Source organism: Prenolepis imparis, unplaced genomic scaffold (assembly GCF_030444845.1).
Source record: "Prenolepis imparis isolate NDT839.2.m4 unplaced genomic scaffold, iyPreImpa1.0 SCAF_4, whole genome shotgun sequence".
NCBI classification, from domain to species: domain Eukaryota; kingdom Metazoa; phylum Arthropoda; class Insecta; order Hymenoptera; family Formicidae; genus Prenolepis; species Prenolepis imparis.
This window is the reverse complement of record NW_028141162.1, coordinates 18,098,624-18,120,158: the sequence shown is the minus strand read 5'-3', so window position 1 is coordinate 18,120,158 and position 21,535 is coordinate 18,098,624. Positions and strand designations below refer to the sequence as shown.

The 21,535-nt window shown below is 37.0% G+C and overlaps 4 protein-coding genes across 4 annotated transcripts in view; 3 read left to right on the top strand and 1 right to left on the bottom strand.

The window, feature by feature from the left end:
* Ilers-m (Isoleucyl-tRNA synthetase, mitochondrial) overlaps positions 1–21,535 on the bottom strand; it is an 88,549-nt gene that overhangs the window by 48,552 nt on the left and 18,462 nt on the right. The gene's annotated exons all lie outside the window — the stretch shown is intronic.
* LOC145935337 (uncharacterized) lies at positions 2,371–6,916 on the top strand. The gene is made up of 3 exons (XM_083036555.1): positions 2,371–2,460; positions 4,677–4,916; positions 6,495–6,916. Exons 1-3 carry the CDS (start codon positions 2,449–2,451, stop codon positions 6,759–6,761), a joined length of 519 nt encoding a protein of 172 aa, XP_082892681.1. The 5' UTR covers positions 2,371–2,448; the 3' UTR covers positions 6,762–6,916.
* Positions 15,616–16,244, top strand: LOC145934969 (uncharacterized). The gene has a single exon (XM_083035915.1). The coding sequence runs from the start codon at positions 15,662–15,664 to the stop codon at positions 16,037–16,039; it is 378 nt and encodes a 125-aa protein (XP_082892041.1). The 5' UTR covers positions 15,616–15,661; the 3' UTR covers positions 16,040–16,244.
* Positions 18,976–19,914, top strand: LOC145935514 (uncharacterized). Its single transcript, XM_083036942.1, has 2 exons — positions 18,976–19,033; positions 19,344–19,914. Exons 1-2 carry the CDS (start codon positions 19,022–19,024, stop codon positions 19,806–19,808), a joined length of 477 nt encoding a protein of 158 aa, XP_082893068.1. The 5' UTR covers positions 18,976–19,021; the 3' UTR covers positions 19,809–19,914.

Sequence of the window (21,535 nt, the reverse complement as noted above, 5' to 3'; positions counted from 1 at the left end):
ATATGGGGATATACTTTATTGAGAAGGCAAGACAGTGGATGATAAACGCGGATTATGCGGAAATTTTTCACGTTCGCTTTGTTTACGCGACGTTGTATACGAGGTGACGTGTAAGCGGGAGCCGCAATGAGGACGAAGATAATTCGCTGCGACCAGGCAAGGCTATGTAGATACATATATACGACATTGAATGAAGCGAGTAAGGAAAGAGTAGTACATAAAAACGTTTGTTCCACGATTAATGAAGTACTCGCAGCCTCTATTTTTTTTCTTTCTTATATTGCGCGATATCATGCGGATATCATGCGGATTCCATGAATAATCGAACCGATATAAACACTGTATATTAGTTATAAACTGAGAAACGTAATAGCGTGTTGCATTATTATGCGATATTATTCATTTCTCGCCCCGGAAGCTGACACTTCGCGTCGACACACCCACTCATTCTCGAGGAATCGAGGAAGTATCGGGATCGATGCGAAGCGATTTGCATCTATGCAAGGAGAGCAAAGCTGCGAGATATATACATAACGTGTTATAGGTAAATAAAAATATAAAACGTGCGATAATAATATCGCGTAACGTATAATAAGAAATCTAGGAAGTTATGTTCTCTCGATCTATAAAAAAGAAAAGATAAAAATAAAGCGTATAAAAAAATAAAATAAATTTATACAACACAATGTGTGGCGTGTAAAATAGATGATAAGAAAAAAATTGCATCGCGAAGCTGTAATATGAACGAAGGGGAAAATAATGAGGGGAAAATTGCGCGAGACAATGTAAAAGGAGAAGATGAATATCTCTCTTCTTCGAGTATCACCACCGCGTGCCACATTCGATCGGTCGAGGTTCCCATCATGTTGCTCTGTTCACGCTTCGCGGAGCACCGACAAGATCATAGACGCGCGAATAATTACAGAAAGAGCGATTGAGAATGCACGTGTGAGGGGAAGAGGGAATGAAAGAGAGAGAAGGGATAACAGAGAAGAAAAACCTCTCTCGCTCTCTCTCTCTCTCTCTCCCCTCCCTTCCTCTCTTCCACCCTTTTATTTTCTCTTTTCATTCTTGAAGAATAAAAGGGAGAGAGAGAGAGAGAATTTTATATAATTAAAAATATTTGTCCCTTTATTTATTTTCGCTCTTTCTTTCTTTCTTTCTCTTTTCATTTTTTAAGAGAAAGAAAGAGAGAGAAAAAGAGAGGCAGGAGAGAGAAATATTTTTATATAATTTAAAATATTTGTCTCTTTATTCGCTCTCGCTCTTTTTCACATTCTCTTTCTTTTTTCTCTCTTTCTCTCTGGCTCTCTGGATGGATAAACATAAATAAGTTAAAAATAAATGCAGGGAAAATGACAAACAGGATGTAACTGAAAAAACATATATGCAGCACGTCATTAAATTTTCTGACTAATTTGGAAACGATATTTCCTCAGTGAAAATGTTGAGACATCAATAATTTTCAAGTTATAAATGATTGAAAAAGAAAGGCTTCTCGAAAACTAAACTTTGTAAAGTTAAAATATTTCAAGTAAAGTTTACTTTAATAGAATTTTAATTTAAGGTTTAGTTACAAAGATACATGATGGCAAACATTGGGAACATGCAAAAAATGATGATCTCCCTCGACATTTTCGCTGAAGAAAACTCCTCTCTAAATTGGCCGGAGAATCTGATGGTGCGCTCCATATATATTTTTTCAATTACACCCTGTATATGATAGCTAGAAGAAAAGAACTGAAAGATTAGACTTATATTACAAATAACTGAGAAAACTAATAAAAATATCTCTCTCTGTCTCTCTAGTTCTCCCCTTTTCTTCCTCATCTCGCAATCGTTCGCGCGCAAAACTGCACTCAAGGTGGCAGGGACGCGCTTTTTCTCACGCTGCGAATCGGAACAACCGATACTTTTCTTTTTTTTTTCCCGCCCAGCCGATAATAGGTTTGTCCTTCGCGCGAATGACCGCTGCCGAGTCATCCGCAAAGGATCTAGGATCTAGGTGAACACGTAACGGGGGTCTCTCGGGGGCCTGACCCACCCCACCTGTCACCTGACACCAGAGATGCCAGATTGCAGACGAAACAGCCAGTTTACAACCAGTGGAGAGGGTAGGCTGGCAATGCACAGTGCATTGTCAGCCTACCCCCTTCACTGGTTGTAAACTGGCTGTTTTGTATGCAATATGGCACTTCTATCTGACACGCCACAATATACGCCGTTTACCTATCCATCTACCTATCTATACGAATTCGCCATTATTGGTAGGGAAACCTTTTTTCCGTATCTCCTTCTCTCTTTCTCTCTCTCTCTTTCCCTTGGAACCCCCCGCGAGTAAAAACAATCCGCCCGGGATATATAAGTGATCTAGTCGGGGTACGCGAGATGTGTGTATAGTCAGTCCACAGTACCGACAAGAGAGATCGCAGAGTGCGTTAGAGCAACATGTTCAAACTGGTGAGTATAAAGTGGTACTCGAGGCGGAATAGCAGTAGACAGGGGGAGATTCTATTCTCTGGGCGAAAATGTACATATATAGATATCGGGGCGCGATTTTTCCCGGACGAGACGAGTGTCTAGAGAATATTTTATGATATTTTTCCGGACTCCTTTCTACAAATCTTTTTCTTGAATTTTTCTTCTCTCTCTCGTTTATATTAAAAGAAAACACAATCGTTGGGAGACAAAATTTGTGTTGAGAGAAATATATATATATATATATATATATAGGATATCAAAACAAGCCAGTTTTGTCAATAAACTCATGTCCGCAAATGAGCCGTTTGGCACTACAGAATCAGAGATTAAAATATTGTTTGATATATGTAGAACATTGTTTGACTAACAATTAGACCTTGTTTAACATTGTTTAACATTGTTGAAATAAGACATTGTTTAAGTTTAGTATCAGCATTGAGTATTCATTCGTTACACTCAGTATTCATTATTATTTAGTCGAAATTCATGTTCGAAATAGGCAAGTTTTCTTATGAATAACTGGCCAATGTGCATCTGATTTATGAGGAAGCTAGATATAATGGAAGAGAAGAAAATATACACTTCTTACACATTTCAAAAACCACTCTAGTGCCAAAACAGCTAATTTACAGACATGGATTTATTGATAAAATTGGCTTGTTTCGATGTCCTTTATAATCACCTGAAGTCGGTCTAATTTTGGGACATCCTGTAGCATATATTATATTGCGAGATCTACAAAAACATTTATATTTCGAAAACAACAATTGGTTTTTTTTGTATTATTGCTATATCTAAAGATTAGATTTATTTCAGACTGCAGAGAGAGAAAGAGAGAGATATGTAGATAGAATCAACTTGCAATATCGTGAGAAATGCACGGACGATCCACAATACCATTTGCTATGAACTTTACTTGGTGCCGCGGGCGCGATTTTATCACGCTGGAATACGCTCGTTTCATTCATATCGTATCGTGAATAGATACGCGGTTGAAATCACCCTGGATGTGCGTAAATAAAGCCGAAGGCTATGCGCAAACGACGTGAATTGTTCGCTTAGAAACTTTGCATCTTGTCATTTATAATAATCTAGCATAGAAATTTCTAAAGAGAGGAATTTATACAGGGTGTAACTGAACAAACATATACATGGAGTACACAATCAAATTCTTTGGTTAATTTGGAGACGATTTTTCCTCAATGAAAATGTCGAGGCGCCAATAATTTTCAAGTTATTGAAAAAAATATATATATATAGAAGAGCTTCTCACAAATTAAACTTTGTAGAGTTAAAATATTAACAAAACTACATTCTTCAGTTAATTTCAGGTAGAATTTACTTTAATAGAATTTTAATTTGAGGCATTCTCTGATCAATTGAAGACGATTTTTCCTCAGTCAAAATGTCGAAGGAGGTCATTATTTTTTTGCATGTTCCCAATTTTTGCCATCTTGTATCTTTGTAACTAAACCTTAAATTAAAATTCTATTAAATTAAATTCGATCTGAAATTAACTAAAAAAATGTAGTTTTGTTAATATTTTATTTCCACAAGGCTTAAGGTTTGCGAAAAACCCTTTATTTTTAATTGCTTGTAATTCGAAAATTATTGGTGCTTCGACATTTTCATTGAGGAAAAATCGTTTCCAAATAATCCCAAGAATCTGCTATTAACGAATAAGTTTGGAATATCCAGTATATAAATTATAAATTTAAAATATATACATATATGATTCTCTGATTGCACATTTTCCAATATCAATTTATATGTTAAAAGTCGTAACCTTTTATTTTTTTCGCTGCTATGCGATTTGCTCAGTCAGTCTGAGAAGGAAACCTGAAGGAAGAAGCATTCACAAATTGCACAAATCTGACGCACCCACTTTCCGTCCACAAAGAGATAAATATGCATAAAAGTATATACGAAAATATATATTTTTCCAACTTCTCGTGTATGTAATTTTGCGAAGCGAAGCATAAAAATATACATTCCGTACATCTCGCACGATATGATATTAAGTTGTATATCAAATATCTCTCTCTCTCTCTCTCTCTCTCTCTCTCTCTCTCTCTCTCTCTTTCTCTCTCTCTTTCGCCCCGATATCTCTCGTCGCTAGAATTTACGGACCGTCTTAAAATGAGAATCCAAGGGACATTTTTCATATACGCTCGCGTATCTCTGCTTCACCGCAGATCCTTCTTCTCGCCGCCGTCGCCTACGCGTCCGCCGGTGATCTATACTCCGGTTACGGGGGTCTCTACGGCTACGGCGGTTACGGCTCCGGCGGCTACAGCGGCTACGACGGCTACGGCGGCTACGGCGGCTACGGCGGCTATGGCGGCTATGGCTTAGGTCATGGAGTGGCGGCGATCGCACCTGCGGTCACATACGCACACGCTCCAGTTGCCACCAGTTACGCCAATACGTACAAGGTAAGCTTTCCCCTTTCCTCCTCTGAATGGGTTCAACGTGTTAACCGGACGTTACGACATGGAGTCGAGGATTATCAGCGTAACGGCGTAAAGCGAGCTGGCCTGCAGCCAGAAGAAGATTCCGGACTCTTATTCGCTCGTAATTCACGCAAATGTGCTCTAGTGTGAAATTATAAATACGGTAGGAATAAAATTTACCGCCGCTTTTCGCGGTATAGGTATATATATATATATATATATAGTAGTTATTTGGATATAGATAAATAAAATTTGTCGAACGGATTTGTAATAACGTGATAGTCGACCGAGGCTTTAATTGAGAATTTTAATTTCTATATTTAATTTAATTTTGTTTTCTTTATACACATAGGGGAAAGTATGCTAAATCGTACCTCCTAAGTAAATAAAAATTAAAATTGCAATAAAACTATCAAAGAAATGATAAATTATTCATTTGAAACTATGGTTCTTTGTCAACGATATACGCTAAACATATATTAACATAAAATTATTGTTTCATAAATCATAAATTCAAAATTCAAAAAAGTAGTATTTCCGATTTGCTAAATTGTAAATTGTAAATGTGAGTTTTTAAATCGTACCCGTAACAATAAAACTAAAAAATTGTAACAAAAATAAAGTTTCATTTTCTACAAAAGTTCTTAGTCTGCAACAAAACATATCTATAAGAATGTCATATTTATAATCATAAATTCTCTTCAAAAATTTAACAAAAATACTTTTTGTATCACAAAAAAAATAAATAAATATTATCTCAATATAATTATAAAATTTGATAATATTTTTTTCAGTTGTTCATCTAAATAAAAAAAAAAAAAAAAAGTAATGCCCAAGTAAAAGAAATAAATTTAGTAAATTGTACCAGTACGATATAGGAAAAAGTTAGTGATACGTTTTACCGAACTTCCATTACTTTGTCAAATTTATGAATAAAAAAAATAATCTTGAAATATTTTGCCAATTTTTCAACGCTTACATATACTTAAATAAGATGAAAAAATGCTTTAGTAATAAGTTTAATTGCTTATCTTTCTCAATGTGATAGCTTAGGCACGGGATGCCAAATATTACATGAAAATCACACAAAATAAATTTATGAACTCATCAACGGATCGCTTGAGAAGGAAACAAACATTGCGACATTCGAGTTCTAGCTGCGATACAACAATGTTAACACCTTAAAATATTTTAACTCTGTTTAAAAAATATAGTAAAGATAGATTTAACAAACGGTACGGTTTAATAAACATACTTTCCCCTATATATATATATTTTTTTTTTATATATATATTACATACGGTAATTCCGTTTAAAAAAGTAATGGTAACCTCAAAATTTTAAAAATGCCTTTATCTGGAATAAGACTGTGCCCCCTTCGAAATCCCAGCTTTTCTATGAAACATTTTTCGATGGAAGACTTGGTTTGCGAAAAATAGCAATACGTTATTTAAAATGGGACACCCTGTATATAAATATAATATAAAATATTTAATAATCTAAATATAATATAAAATATAATTATTTCTCTCTCTCTGTCTCTCTCTCTCTCTCTCTTAGGTCGCGGTTGCTCCAACTGTTACTAAGCTTGCCGTTGCACCTGCCATCACCAAAGTGATACCGTACACTGCACCTGCTATCACGAAGCTGGGTTACGCTTCAAGTTATGCAGCGCCAACGGTATACTCGGTACCACCATCGGTCACCTACCTGCACAATAGTCTCGGCTACGGCCATGGGGTTGGATATGGTCTTGGATATGGTCTTGGTTATGGTTCCGGACTCGGCTACGGCCACGGATACGGATACGGTGGATACTATCACTGATAATAAGAATAAGTCATCCGAAGCAAGGTCTTTGAGAAGAAGTAACCTTTGTCGATAAGTGGACGGCATCAGCATCAAACGCAGCTGGCCACAAACTTGATCATCGGCTATGTATATGACGTTTACAATATACAATATATATGTTTTCATCTTTACATTGTCTTGATTTCTTACGACACGATGATTCGATGATTCGATCGGAATCTCTATGCTATGGGAGCTAAAAATGTGACGTAAGGCGTTTCACTGTTTAGTCTTTTAGATCGTCCCAAGGACGAGTTGGAAGGATTAAGAAACAAATATCTTGCTATTCTTGCTAGATATTTATATCATCCGGTTATTCGAATCAGCCTTGATATTCTGCGCGCTTAAATGTTAATATTATTTGATATTGCGTATTTTTTTCGATCGTATCTCTTCTTGCATGCCTACATGATTCTCGTTTCCGCGGTTGTTGCAATTTCAATAACTCAAGTTTACGAGATATTACTACTGATTGATATCGCGATATCTTACACTTAGAGATGGGATTAAGTTCAATATGTACTTAGAAATCCGATTCGAATTCAATAATCAAGTTTTATTTTCTAGGATTCGAATAATACTCATAAGAGAAAATATTTCATATACTATACTTGCAAATCGAATTTAGAACAGTTGTATTCGAATTTTAGATTGAGTACCTGTGCAAGATTCGATATAGTACTTGTAAGTACTTTCTATCGTAAAGAATCGAATCTTTTACAAGTGGTATTCAAATTCTATAAGATAAAAAAAATGTATTTATGATACTTGCTACACATCCAAACTTCCTATCACAAACATCCATTCTATCCTTCTCTCCATACATATATATACATATCTCATAAGTACTTATAAAAAATTCGAACTTTATACTTGACTCAGGTTTGAATGTACTCTCTTGTTTTTTGAAGTACTTATAGAGAGTTAGAATCAATCTCGACCTGGGCAGCTATTTTCCTATTATCAACATTCATATTAGAAATTTATCTGAATGTTTATAATAGAAAAAAACAAAATTATTCCGATCGGAAACGTTTCCGAATAGATACATAATAGCTGCCCAGGTCGTTAGAGTCTACTCAAGAGTACTGTTTCTTCCAAGTAATCATAAAGAGTAATCATCGAAACCATGCAAACAAGTCCTACTCAATCGTAAGATACTTAATCCCATCGCTACTTACACCCGCAAAAAGATCTTCCGTCACGTCTGACCGAAGACTGAAGATCGTTGCAGAGGCTTTTATATACATTCCGTCATAGACCATTCATTCGTCCAGCAGAAACGTAAGAGATTGCGCAAGGTAAGAAGGAGGAGGAGCAAGTGTGTGTAGAGCAAGCGGGTTCGCACGAAGAAGAAGCGAGGCTTAAGAGTAGATCAAGGCTAAGGCGAGGCAATCGCGAACTTTGTTTATCCCGATCGGGTCGTTTTGGTCCTTTTACTTTGGCGTAATTTTAATTTCTCGATTTTATGTAATAACGCGCGATATGCTTTATATAACGCGCACTCGCTTCATTAAAATTGGCATCTTATCGCCTCACGATATCTGATTTCGTGTAATGATACTCGAAAATATTGCGATAATACTTTGGAAAATATTTCATGGAGAGACACTAAAGAGTTCTTAAATAATCTTCTGCATTTGTAATTCTCTATTTTTTAGGAACAATATTTCAAAATTATCAATGAGATTGATACATAATAATTAAATAATTAAATAATATTAAAATAAATAATGATAATAATAATATTATATAAATAATAATAATAATAATTAAATAATATTAGAATAAATAATAATCAAATAATTAAATAATATTAAGTTGAATTATTTGAATCGATAATTAATTATGATAATCGGATACTTGAAATAACATTTAATTACGTGTAAATTTATTTAGACATAAAGATATGTATATCTTCAATGTGTCAAAGATAAAGATTTTTCGTCTTAATAAAAGCAAGGCCGGACGATTAACTTGATGTACGTGACAAGACACGCGCGTGCAAATTGTTTGCAAAACGATTTGACTTCTTTAAAGTCAACATCTCTGTCCAAGGTAGATCGATAAAGGCGACACTCGGCGAATTATGCGTTCTCGTTTCGCATGAATTTAATTTGCACCGGCGAATACAGGGTGTTTTAAAATCAACAAACTTTTTTCTCTCAATTAAAATTTATTTATTTCAATTTTAATAGACACGAGATGTTTTTAAATATTACATATTTTTAAGATTACAATTTTATTTAAATTATTATTTTTTAAATATTTATTATTTTTATTTAAATTATTATATTTTATTTAAAATCTTAAAATATTACATATTTTAAGAATTAAAATTTCTTTTACATTAGAAATTTTATTTAAATTATTATTTTTTAAAATATTTATTATTATTTTTATTTATATTATTATACCTATTGCTTGCAATCTTAAAATATCACATCCTTTTGAGATTAAAATTTCTTTTAAATTAGAAATTTAATATTTTGAATTTATTTTTTATTATTCATTATTATTTTTATTTAAATTATTATTACATTACTTAAAGTCTCAAAAAATTCTATTAAAGCAAAATCCATCTGAAATTAATCGAAAAATATAACTTTGTTAACTATTAGCTCTTCCGAGGCTTAGTTAGGGAAAAAGCCTTTCGTTTTACACTAATTATTTAAAAACCGTTGGCCCGTCGACATTTACGTCGAGGGGAAAATGGACTTTAAATTGACCAGAAAATTTATCGTAAAAAAAGGGGCATTTTTGATGTGGTTGCGTTATAACTTACTATATATTAAAAATGTCGAGAGCGCGCGCACGCTGCTCGCGCTTCTCTCTCATTCTTCTTCGTCATCGGGCCGAGCACGGTGGCGAAATTTGTGAAATATTACAACGTCGAGGGTTTCGGGCCGCGGACAGTCTCGCTTACTCATTTATTTACTTTCTCACTTATATCGTTGCACGCGATCGTGCTCCAGATTTATTGGAGCAGGGTCGTCGTCTCGCGGACTCCGCCCATATAACGACGACTCGTTTTCGTAAATCGACAAAGGAGTCGAGAGAGTTCGAGAAATTATATATCCTTAAGGTATAACGTGTCGGAAAAACGAAAATAGAATTTTCCTCGTAGCGATCGATAGAAAAACGACCGTGTTCCATTTTCCGAAATTGGTGGTCTGAATAAGGTCAGCCGGAAATCGCGAGACACTTCCTTATACAATACTTGTCACACAATACTAATTAGTCTTAATTAAACGAATAGTTGAGGATAATTTAAGTTAGTTGAGGGTAATTAAAGAAACGTTTTCTTCTGTCAATGCATAATTTTTCACTTTTCCATCAATGTATGAGTGTCCAGGTACCAACCAGGTACTACATATTGGTAATTTTTTTATAGCTACTGGTCATCGAATATTTTTTTCCGTTATATTTTAGGATTTATATATATAAATATAAAGGCTCTTTGTATTTTATTTCGGACTGAAAAAAATGTCTATATGTTTGACATTTAAAGTTGTTTTGGATACCTGGGTACCCATTTGTTGACAGAAAAAATATCGAGATTTCATGAATATTGAATTAATATCGAGTGTAAATATTTTTAAATTATATTTTCACAATGCACAGAAGATAGCGTAACAAAAAGTCTTTCTATCGTTTCGCATATTTCAGTAAAAATGTATATTTCATAATTCAAATATCATATAATTTTTTACTTAGGATTGTAGATATATCTTAAGATTTATATATAATGCGATTATTTTATCAAAGAGTAGAATGTCCTTTGTAAGATCGAGCGATGTAATCTTTCCATCGGTCTCTCCCACAGATGTCGATTGTAATTGATGCCTCGCATAATTCTCATTGTAAAGCAAATGTAATTACAGCGTGGTAACTAGCGATGGGATTAAGTGAATGAATGTTGGGTGGGATGAAGAGTGTATGTGTGGATGTGTAGCAGGTATCATAAATATATTTTTTTATCTTAGAGTTTTTATCTCGAGTACTACTTGTAAAAGATTCGATTCTTCGCAATAGAGAAAATATTTGTACCCAGACAGCACCATGTCCAAAATTGGAATATAAGACATCTTTAAGATGTCTTAAAAACGTCTTATGTTCCAATTTTGGACATATTTCGATTTTGGTGCTATCTGTAAATATTATTTCGAACCTTGCAGGTACTCAATCTAAAATTCGAATAGAAAGTTCTATATTCTGTTCTAGATTCGAGTACTTTGCAAGTACAACATATAAAACATTATTTTTTATGATTATTATTCGAATCATAGAAAATGAAACTTGATTATTGGATTCGACTTGCATTTTTAAATACATGTTGAACTTGATCCCATTCCTATGAATCCATAACATCATTTCAATTCTCGTGCATGTGATATGGATGCACTGTCACTCAATTAACGTGAAGAGAGCTTGTGCATACAAGTTGTAATAAGAGCGCTCACGCTGCGTTGGCGTTGCGTAATAACAAACTGCCACGACCGGGTTTATTTTGGGATCGCGAAGTAAGAGAATTTGAGTGACGTCCCTACGATGAGCGATGGGCGTTGTTGATCCTTATAGAGGAGTTATGTGAGTTATTCGCTCGGGAAGGTCGCGTAACTTTCTACAGGCGGGTGTCGTGAGGCCTCGTGTTGATCTCGCAAACTCTTAGTTAGACACACGCGTTATAAATCCTCCTTATTAAATGTTTATACACTTTATTGCTCATATAGTTGGAAACCTACATTAACCCCCCCCCCCCCCCGCCAAAAAAGATATATACATATTCTTGCGTACTTATTTTCTCGAATAATTTATTTCCATCCGTAGATTTCTATATTGTTTTTATATTTCTGCTAGTATCAAACTACGCACTTTATAGTAACGTTTTTCTCTTTTTTTTGTGGAATTATCTCAAGAGAGAAGTGCAACGGGCAAAAATATTTTTTACGTCGAAAATATTGTGGATCTCTATTAAAAATAGGAGTTAAAATACTACATCGAGATTGGTCATCGCGATTTTTGACGAGAATATTTGAAAAATCTGTCTTTCGATCCGCCAGTCGAATCAGCACAGCCTGCTAAAAAAAATGACAAATTCGGAATGAAAAATAAAATTACGCAAAACGAGACTGTAACAGGGAGGCCTCCTGACTTATGTACGAGCGCATTTAGCTTTGCGCGTAATTCGAGCGTTTCGGCGTAGGCTGGCATTAAAATATTCCCTTTGAGGCCCTAAAGTACTGTAAGAGGATTACTTTCCGTTTGATGAAACGCATGTTTCGTTTCGAACAATGCGTCAATGCCCGTTAACGCCGATAATAATTCGGTAACTCAATGTAGACACGCAATGTACGTACATGGTACAATAAACAGAGAACTGTGTGCGATATTAATGAAATATTAATTTATTATTATCTCTCTTTCTCTTTGTATGTACGTGTAAGTTTGTGTGAGTTTGTGTGAGTGCATTGTGTATAAATTATAAAAATTACAATTCCCCAAAAAGTTGCTCCAGACGACGCTGCTCGAATGATCAGTCAGTCGATGGAAAATTGATCCTATACTTCTCGAGGAAGTACCTCGCATCCTCTCAGTGGATGTAGCTGACAGCTGATGCGACGTAAGCGACCGGAGGATGCTGCGTATTATATAAGCGAGATGCTGCGTGAGCTGCGTAGGCAACCGGGGAAATGCTGCGTGAGCTGCGCAGACAACCGGGAAGATGCTGCGTGAACGACGTAGACGATGATCGGGACTGCTGCGTTTAGGGGCGCGGATGCTGTGTGTGATTCCGGGGTGGATCTCGTGCAGGGGCACGAGATGAAAAAGCGCTTACGGACCTCACGATTTTGGTAGGATGCCGCTCGATATGCGTGATAGCTTTGTAGTTCGGTGGTAGCGCGAAGACGACGCAGACGACGAGGGCGAGGAGGAGTACAACGGCGAACTTGAACATCGTCGAAGCGAAAGATTCGCACACAGAGAATATCGAGTGAACGACGAACTAATCTCGATTCTCTAATTCGAGATCTCTTCCTCGGCCACTTGTTTATATAGCGCCGAATCCTTCTCTCGCGAGAGAAAAAAAACAGGTTTCCTCTATCAGGCACTTTTTTATAGCATCGAAAATCTTCTTTTTGCAAAAACAAAAACAGGTTCCCTATTGTTCGATCAGTTCCTCGGCCATTTTTTTTATAGCGCCAAATTCCTCTTTCGCGAGGAAAAAATAGGTTTCATCTCGTGATTCAAAAGCGGCTGCATCTACACGTGGGCCAAGGTCTTCCGGATTCGGCGAAATTTAACGTACGGGAAACTTAGTAGAGACCGTTTTATAAAAAAAAAACAGACAAGATGGACAGGGACAAAAAAGGGGGAAAAGAGAGAGAGGAGAGCCATATGGCTGGTTTATGTCACCGTTCCCCAATGATCGATAGATCGGATAATCGGATATTGTATATAATTTTCGATTATCAATCGTTATTATTTCTTTTAACAATATTGCTTGGGCCAATATATAGACCGGCTCTCTGATGGGAAAATAATTTACTGTGTGGAATTAATGCAACAATGTGCTTTGCCGTATGTTAAATAATTACATAATGTTTGTGATCGCGAAAATAAATTAATAATTCATTAATTTCATAATAAATTAAATATATATACATATGTATAAATCTATAGAGCTATACATTATAGATTACGATCAAACATATTTCGGGGGGACACGTTATTGTGAAATTTTAATACGTCAGGCTGACATATGTCGCAATTTATCAATTCGCAGAGGTTGATAAAAAAAAAAAGAAAACAGAAAGAGACACCGAGAGAGGATGCATCTCTTGTGTAACGACGCGGATTTTATGCCACGCACAACATTCGCGATTGCGTAGAGAAACTAGTCAATGTTACGTCTAGGAATCGGCTGTCGCAGCCGAGTTGCTTGCGATTTTCGTCAGTGCACGCTGTCACGCATTGTCATTGTCGTCATTGCGCAAAGACGTGACGACGACAATCTGCGTAAACGCACGAGCGCAGAGAAAAGGACACACATACGCACAATATTACATGTGTCGTATGCGAAGTGCGTTGCACGAAATTGTGCAAGTCGAGCATCTACTTTCGCGACTTGTGTCACAATGCCTCCTGCCTCCCTCTTCCCCCTCCTCCCTCCCCCGCGATCTGTTTCTCCGCGATTCTGGTTCCGTCGTACGTACGTAGGCGTTCGATCTGCGTTATTGGATCATTTATCGTGGAAAATATATATTCAGAGAAACAAGGAAAAATTTAAAAAAAAATTATTTAGAGAAAAAAAGAGAGGAAAATTTTCTAGAAGATATAAAAATATTTCTTTTTTATGAGAAAGAAAGGAAAGAAGATAATTTATAAATTTTATATTTAAATTAATATAAAAATTAAAAATTAATATAAATAATTTTTAAAAGAAAAGGAGAGAGAGAGAGAGAGAGAGAGAGAGAGAGAGAGAGAGAGAGAGAGAATGAGAAAAGAAAATAATTTTACATTTAAATTAAATATAAAAATTAAAAATTGATATAAATAATTTTTAAAAGAAAGAGAGAGAGAGAGAGAGAGAAAAAAATTATTATTTAATCTTTTATGGATTTATTCCTGAGTAAACATAGATAAATCGAATTTTGCAAAAACTTTTCAGTTAGAAAAGCTTGGGGTAAAAAAGTTTCGAGAGAGGAGTAGTTATATATTGTGTAAACATATATGTTTATTAAAATAACGTACGCGTAGAACAAAACCACCCGACTGCCGGGAGAGAAACCCGCGAGCAAGGCGACCCAGCTCGTAAATCGTTGTAATTCACAAGTATTAAAATGGGGTAAAGTACAAAGAGGAAGAGAAGCGCGCGCGTTACCTCCCAAATGACCAAAGTCAGGGTAAACAACCTGAAAGCGTCCTTTTGCGCAAACGGATGAATAATTTTAACTGTGTGATTCCACCAGTTTTCATGGCTGACGTATATAATTGATATATTTTAATAAACATTTTAATATATATAATATTTATAACTTGAAATATTAATATATATTTTAATATATAATTGTATATACATTTTAATTGTTCAAATATTATTAACCAAATACAACACACACAAATTTCGAAGATAATAAATTATTAGCGACAATTCGTTAACAAAATTGCCTTGTGTACGTTTCCTCTAATTGATACTATCAATTGAGCGTCTATCAATGTCACAGTCTCTGTACGTCAAGAATTAATCGAGGAAGTGACAAGCTGGTGCCCAAACCGTTGTTGCTCGAGGCGTAATTTTAAGGTCGTATTTTAGGTCCAGCTCGAGAGCAAATATGTACCCATAATAAATCGCTGAATAATTATGTACGATTGTTCCGATAGAATTTGATGATCGATAGTCTAGAGGCTATGTCATTGAACCTTCGTGTTGTACATATGCGCTCGCACAGACAAAGAAGAAAGCCCGAAAGAGATAAGGCCATCGATAATCACCCTTTCGCGAGCACCTCGCGCGTCCTTCTCGGGAGAGACAAAACGAGATGATCGACAATTTACTACTACGTCGAGGCTATACGCTCGCTCATACGGGTGAAGGGCCCGAACGGTAAGTCCTTGGCAGTGCGAACCGGGGCGAGCAAAAAACAAGCATCAGGGAACGACGATGCGCGAGCGGGCAACAGGCACGAGGAGGAAGGCAACAGGAATCGCCGCAGGGACCGGGTGTCTGTCGCCGGAGGCCCGGCTCGCTTGAGAAAATGGTGGGAGAGGTCAGTCCCGGCGGATATAAGGGGTCCTAGATGCCGTGTCCAAGCACCATTCGCTCTTCAGCACTCCGCTTCGAAGTACCGAAAAATCCACTCGCAACGATCAACATGTACAAGTTCGTCGCACTCTTCGCTCTGCTGGCCTGCACCACGGCGGCGCCTGAACCCGGCTACCTGGCAGCAGCACCTGCCCTCCACGCGGCCCCGGTCGTCGCGGCGCCCCTAGCGGTCGCCCACACCCTCCCGGTCGCCCACAGCCTCCCGGTCGCCCACAGCCTCCCGATCGCCCACAGCCTCCCGGTCGCCACCAGCTACGCCAACACGTACAAAGTGTCCGTCAAGAGCCCGCTCGTGGCCGCAGCTCCACTTGCCTACACCGCCCCGGTCCTCAAGACCGCACCGTACATTGCTGCCCCTGCTGTCGTCGCTCATGCTGCGCCAGTTGCCTACGCCGCACACCCAGCCTCCTACGTCGCTCTTCACTGAAGCGGTCTTCCCGTCCCCCTAGCCACTTTTTGGCAACCCCGTCTCACTATCCATATCTCTCACCGATGTGACTGGACGCAGCGCGACGATGATGACGATTCATCGGAACCATCGAGCCATTCATTGAGCCATCAGCAGATCCTACCAGATTAATCTTGTACCAGCCAGTTCGCAAGATCGCTACGATCAATCAATAAAATTTGTCATTTCTGTCTTTATACAAATGTGCCCTATGTTTATTTCATCCTTATTACAATTCCTTCAATTGGGGATCTTTCTTCATTCTTACAATTAATTAGTAATAGTAGTATAGTGATAAGGTGTGGTGCTATTAAGTCCCTGACGACACTTATTGTTAGATCATGATGATCCATTGTATCTCCTTACTCTTGTAGTTAACTAACAATAAGTGTTTGGATTCAATTTTCAGCCTATTAGCATTAAGCTTAATAGGTCCGACACCCTTGCTCTTTCTAAGTCCTAGGGGTTTAGGAACATGCGTCTCCAGGTTTTATATCTTACAATTAGTAGATATTAGCAAATTTTAGGAGTAATATAATAATATGTGTTATCGTGAAACCATCCCTTCTGGTGGTTATGAAATTCTATCTATTTTGTTCTATGCCTAAGGGATTAATTCCTCCGCATCACGTATCGTTCGAGCTTATCGAGGATCGCTGATTCTTCCTTTCTCTCTCTTTCTTTCGTCCTCACCCTCAACTAGAGAGAGTTCCAACTTTTTACTCGCACGAACGATGGGCAAACACGGAGCGTCGTGATCACGGGGTGATCTCGTTCTTATATTTCTTTTTTTTTACTTGGACACCACGTCCGCGTAGTGTACGTCCATCTATACTACCTATCCGTTTACGTGAGGCTTTTCTCAAAATAGGATTTGGAACGACTCGATGAAAAGTGTTTACCGACTTGGCGATCAACGGTTGTTTGAGTTTCGGCTTTAGCCCCCCTTCTTCCCTCGCCGCATCATCCCCCTTCTTGCTTCGACAATCGCGAGCGAAACTTCGCCGCGCGCCGTCCGGGTCACGTATTGAATATATTTGCAGGAAACATATAAACCCGCCTCTGTGCGCTTTTCACGAACCTAACTTGCTAAATTCTTTACGAGAGCTTTAAAAAAGTCGCTCCCCCTCTTCTCCCTCCAAAAGAAAAGGAGAGAGAGGGAGAGAGAGAGAGAGTAGAGACGAATTATTCAATATCGCATCTCTACGTTTGCGAAGAGAAAAGTTATAGATGTATCCATACATATGTTATGTTAACATGCTACATGTATCGAATATATCAACTTTACTGCATTCAAACTGCATGCGTTTCATGTTAAAAAAGAATTATATGTTTACTTTAAAAAATAAATAAATATATATAAAATAAATATATATATATATAAAATCTATATATCAATATATAATATACAGGGTGTTCCAAAATTACTGGACAACCCGTTAATGACAGATTCTTAGGATTATTTGGAAACGATTTTTCCTCAGTGAAAATGTCGAGACAGCAATTATTTTCAAGTTATAAGCAATTGAAAATAAAGGGTTTTTCGCAAACTAAGCCTTGTGGAAATAAAATATTAACAAAATCACATTCTTTAATTTCAGATAGAGTTTACTTTAGTACAATTTTAATTTAATGTTTAGTTACAAAAATACATGATGGCACAAATTTGGAACATGCAAAAAATGATGACTTCCCTCTCGACATTTTCGCTGAAGAAAAATCGTCTCTAAATAACCTTAGGATCTCTCATTAATAGATAGTCTGGTAATTTTGGGACATTCTGTATAAAATATATAATATAAATATAAAATAATAAGTCAACAGTGTAGGCTCCCTGCATTGATAAATTACAAATTCAGAAGGAGGCTATATTTCTGAATTTGTAAATATAAAATATAATATATAATCTTATATATTGAAAATTTTAAATCTTCATAAATATCTGTGGATGGAGAAGGAGGAGAAATATTTAAAAATTACCTCGCGAAACTCTTACGGGTCTTATTTCGTCTTCATAGAATTATTTATTAGGAGTTGTGCTATTTTTTATTTTAATTTTTTGATAATTCTTAAAAAATAGCTCGACCAATTTTACTTGTATCGTTTCCGAAATACAGGTGCGCGTGATATTATTTTTATCTTAGTTACATCATTTCTTTTTTTGTCGGCTTTGCCATCGTTAATGCCGTACAGTAGAGACGGATAAATGAGATTATCAAGATTAAGCGCGTTTTCGGCCTTAATTTTACGCTCGGGTGCTCTTTATGCGTCCCTTCGAGAAGTACCGCCACTTTTTCTTGCTTCTATGGCGTAAGTGCTTATAGTTACCGGTGAGGTGAAGAGTAAAAGTAAAGTCTCGAGATCGCGTCGAGGTAGTAGCTCCTTTGTTCCTTTACTGTCAAGAGTCCCCCACAAACTTACGAAGATGACAAAAAAAAGCTTAACGCTTTCAGAACCAACAAGAATGTAATCCGTATATCTTTCACCTACATCTCGATTTTTCTAATACATACATTACTAATCTGTTTTGTTATTTAACGTTTTTTTAGTGTTTTTTTTTTAATTCTTATTTTCAGGAGAGACACACACTAAATTAAAAGATATTCTCCTGAAATACAGTTTTCATAATTCAAGAAGATATATCTCGGAGATCTCTCGTTGGGAATCTTTAATATTTCACGCGAATGCGAGAAATATGTTTTGTAAGAGTATATTTTACACAGGTATATATTTTCAGACAATAATGTGAATGCCTTTCTCGCATTGAATATTCCTCAACGCATCCGCGTGCGAAATTATATGTATAGACTCGCAGGACGTGGAACTCTTATTGCACGGACCTTGAAGGTCTCTTTCGGAGATCACGGAAGTGCTTTCCTATATATATAAGGCACGCGTAGATCCGCGTGCGTGCAGATCGGTCCCAGGTTCTGATCCAAAAAGTAGCGAAAATCCGTCGTCATGTTTAGACTGGTAAGACCAATGTTTTTTAAACTCTAATTACGAAACAATTGTCAAGAGAAAGGGAGAGAGAAAAAACAGAGATGATGAAAAGATATTTAAAAATTTTGATACGCATGTTTCTCGGATAGAAACATTATTCAATTAACCCCAATCTCCTATTTCGAGCACTCTTCAGTCAAATATCTCGATCTGCTAATAACATAACAAGGTAGTTCAAAAATTATCGAGGCCAACGCGTTGTATCTTAATCTTCCCGAAGATAGAAATCGTCTCAATTCTTCCCGAAATTCCCAAGATTTCACATCCTTTTCTTTCGCAGATTATTTCTATGCTGGCGAGCATCGCCATCGTGCAATGTGGAACCATTTTGGCATCCTCCCCCATCATCGGCAAGCTCGTCTCCGAAGGGGTCGTCGAGTCCCACGGTAACACAGTGGTGCACCCATCAAAGGTGCCCCTGGCATTGGCAGCCCCCTCGCCCGCGCTGCTGAGATACGGGACAAACGTGGCGCTGGTGCAGCAAGAACCGGTCGTGGTGCAGAGCGTGCAACCGTTGGCGAAGGCATCGCTGATCGCCGAGAAGACGATCGAGTCCCACGGACACCATGTGATCCATCCACTAGTGGCCAGACCCCTGGCGACCCTCGAATCGCACGTCGCGATACCTACAATCGCTCGCGGATTGGCTTATACAGCCCCGATCTATTACTCGACGTACCCTCATCAGCTGATCGCAGAGAAGACTGTGTCCAGTTATGGACATAGCGTTCAACACGTCGCGTAATGGCCATCACCGAACAAAGTGTTAAAGACTATTAACTCTGAAGAGCACAATTAAACACAACGGCAACACTTATTTTTTTCTCAGAGCTCTTTTATATACATGTATCATAGAATCTTATTGAAACTAATATTTATGATCTCTTATTTGGAAATATTTTAAAAAATTAATCAATTAAATTATATTCTTCTTATCAATGAGAAAAATAGAAAATAGCTTCAAAAATTTAAAGGACAGATTGTTGATCTTTGTTGTGCTCTTTAAGGTTAAAGGATCATAGATTTATCATCAGTCTTTGGTATTTCAACAATTATCATCATTCCCAATCACTTGTTCTCGTAAATCATTTTCAAAAACTGTCCCGATTATGAGTCGGAACACATTGTTCGCGTGATTCGAGAAACGATAGTCGAAGCCGGCAGTCTTTGGCCTGGGAAAGAGGCCGGTGGACTATGTTTGTTGAAAATTGCTATATTTGATGTAAATTTTGATTGTAAATTCCTTAATAAATTATCATGCATTTTTATTTCTGGACATTTGACATACCCAAAGAAATGAGAAGATACCATCCAAATCATTTAATCCTTCTGTCAATGCATAATTTTTCACTTTCTCATCAATTTATAGAGGTATACCCGGGTACCTGTTCATTGGCAGAAAAATTAATAAAATAATTGTTCCCTCCCCGATATCTCCAAATTACTCTGTCGCCTGCAATTATTTTCTTTCTCGTGGTTTTGCATTATTGCACCTGCACACTTTACATTTTCTCGATATTTTTGAAATCGCTGGCGCATAATTATATATAAAAGCAGTCCCGTTCTGTCAACGTGTTTGTGTCACAATTTCCGCAGCGCAATATTGATCCGTGCCTCGATATAAATTACCGCGGTGTGCGCAAAGTGCCTCGAAGCGTGTATATATGCACGACGCCTGGATCCTCAAGGTCTCGGGTGAATGAACCGCGAGTATTGCTAATGACCTCGGTTGGATCCCTAGTCTACGGAGCGTCCTATAGCCTTCTCGCGTCTCTCTTTCTTTAAATCCCACCTATTCCACCGAATGTGTGTGTATGTTTGCGATGGGGGGAGGGAGGGTACATACACACGTATATATATCCCGACGAAGAAAATACCGACGCGAAAGAATTACAGCGAGGACGTACGTGCCGCGTACGTCCGAGGGACCGTGGTGGATCGACAATTGATAAATGCGAAGTCGAAAGGGGCTCTCTCTCTTTCTCTTGCGCCGGGATTGTTTCACGAAATAGGAAGAAATAGAAATGGAGGAGGAGGGTAATGGAAGAAACGTTTCTCGGGACGAGGCATTATTCTTATCGATGTACTGTATATCGCCGTGTGTACGTTTTATCCGCCATATATCTTTAGCGGAACGTAATGCCAAGAAAATCTGCACTTTAATTTTCGTTGCAGGAGAAGAGATATCCACGGATTTTTAAAAATATTTTTCTTTTTTTACATTTGCGAGATAACACTGATATTATTTCCGTATATCTCAAGAGAATATATATTGTCAATTATTTATCAATAATATTTGCCAATTGTCACAAAATAATTTGGATTTGTAATATTAAATATATATATATAAATATAAAGTTTCTTCTTAATTTATTAATTCACATATTTCTCTCTTTAAAATATAATATTATTATATTTAAATAATTTTATTAAATTTAATAATTAAAAATGTTGAAAGATCTTTCTATGATC

What these genes read in the sequence shown, in the direction of transcription:
- LOC145934969 (XM_083035915.1), top strand. Translation starts at nt 15,662, where the DNA reads ATGTACAAGTTCGTCGCACTCTTCGCTCTGCTGGCCTGCACCACGGCG.
- LOC145935337 (XM_083036555.1), top strand. An exon ending in GTTACGCCAATACGTACAAG is followed by an intron (nt 4,917 to 6,494) that starts GTAAGCTTTCCC and finishes TCTCTCTCTTAG; the next exon opens with GTCGCGGTTGCTCCAACTGT.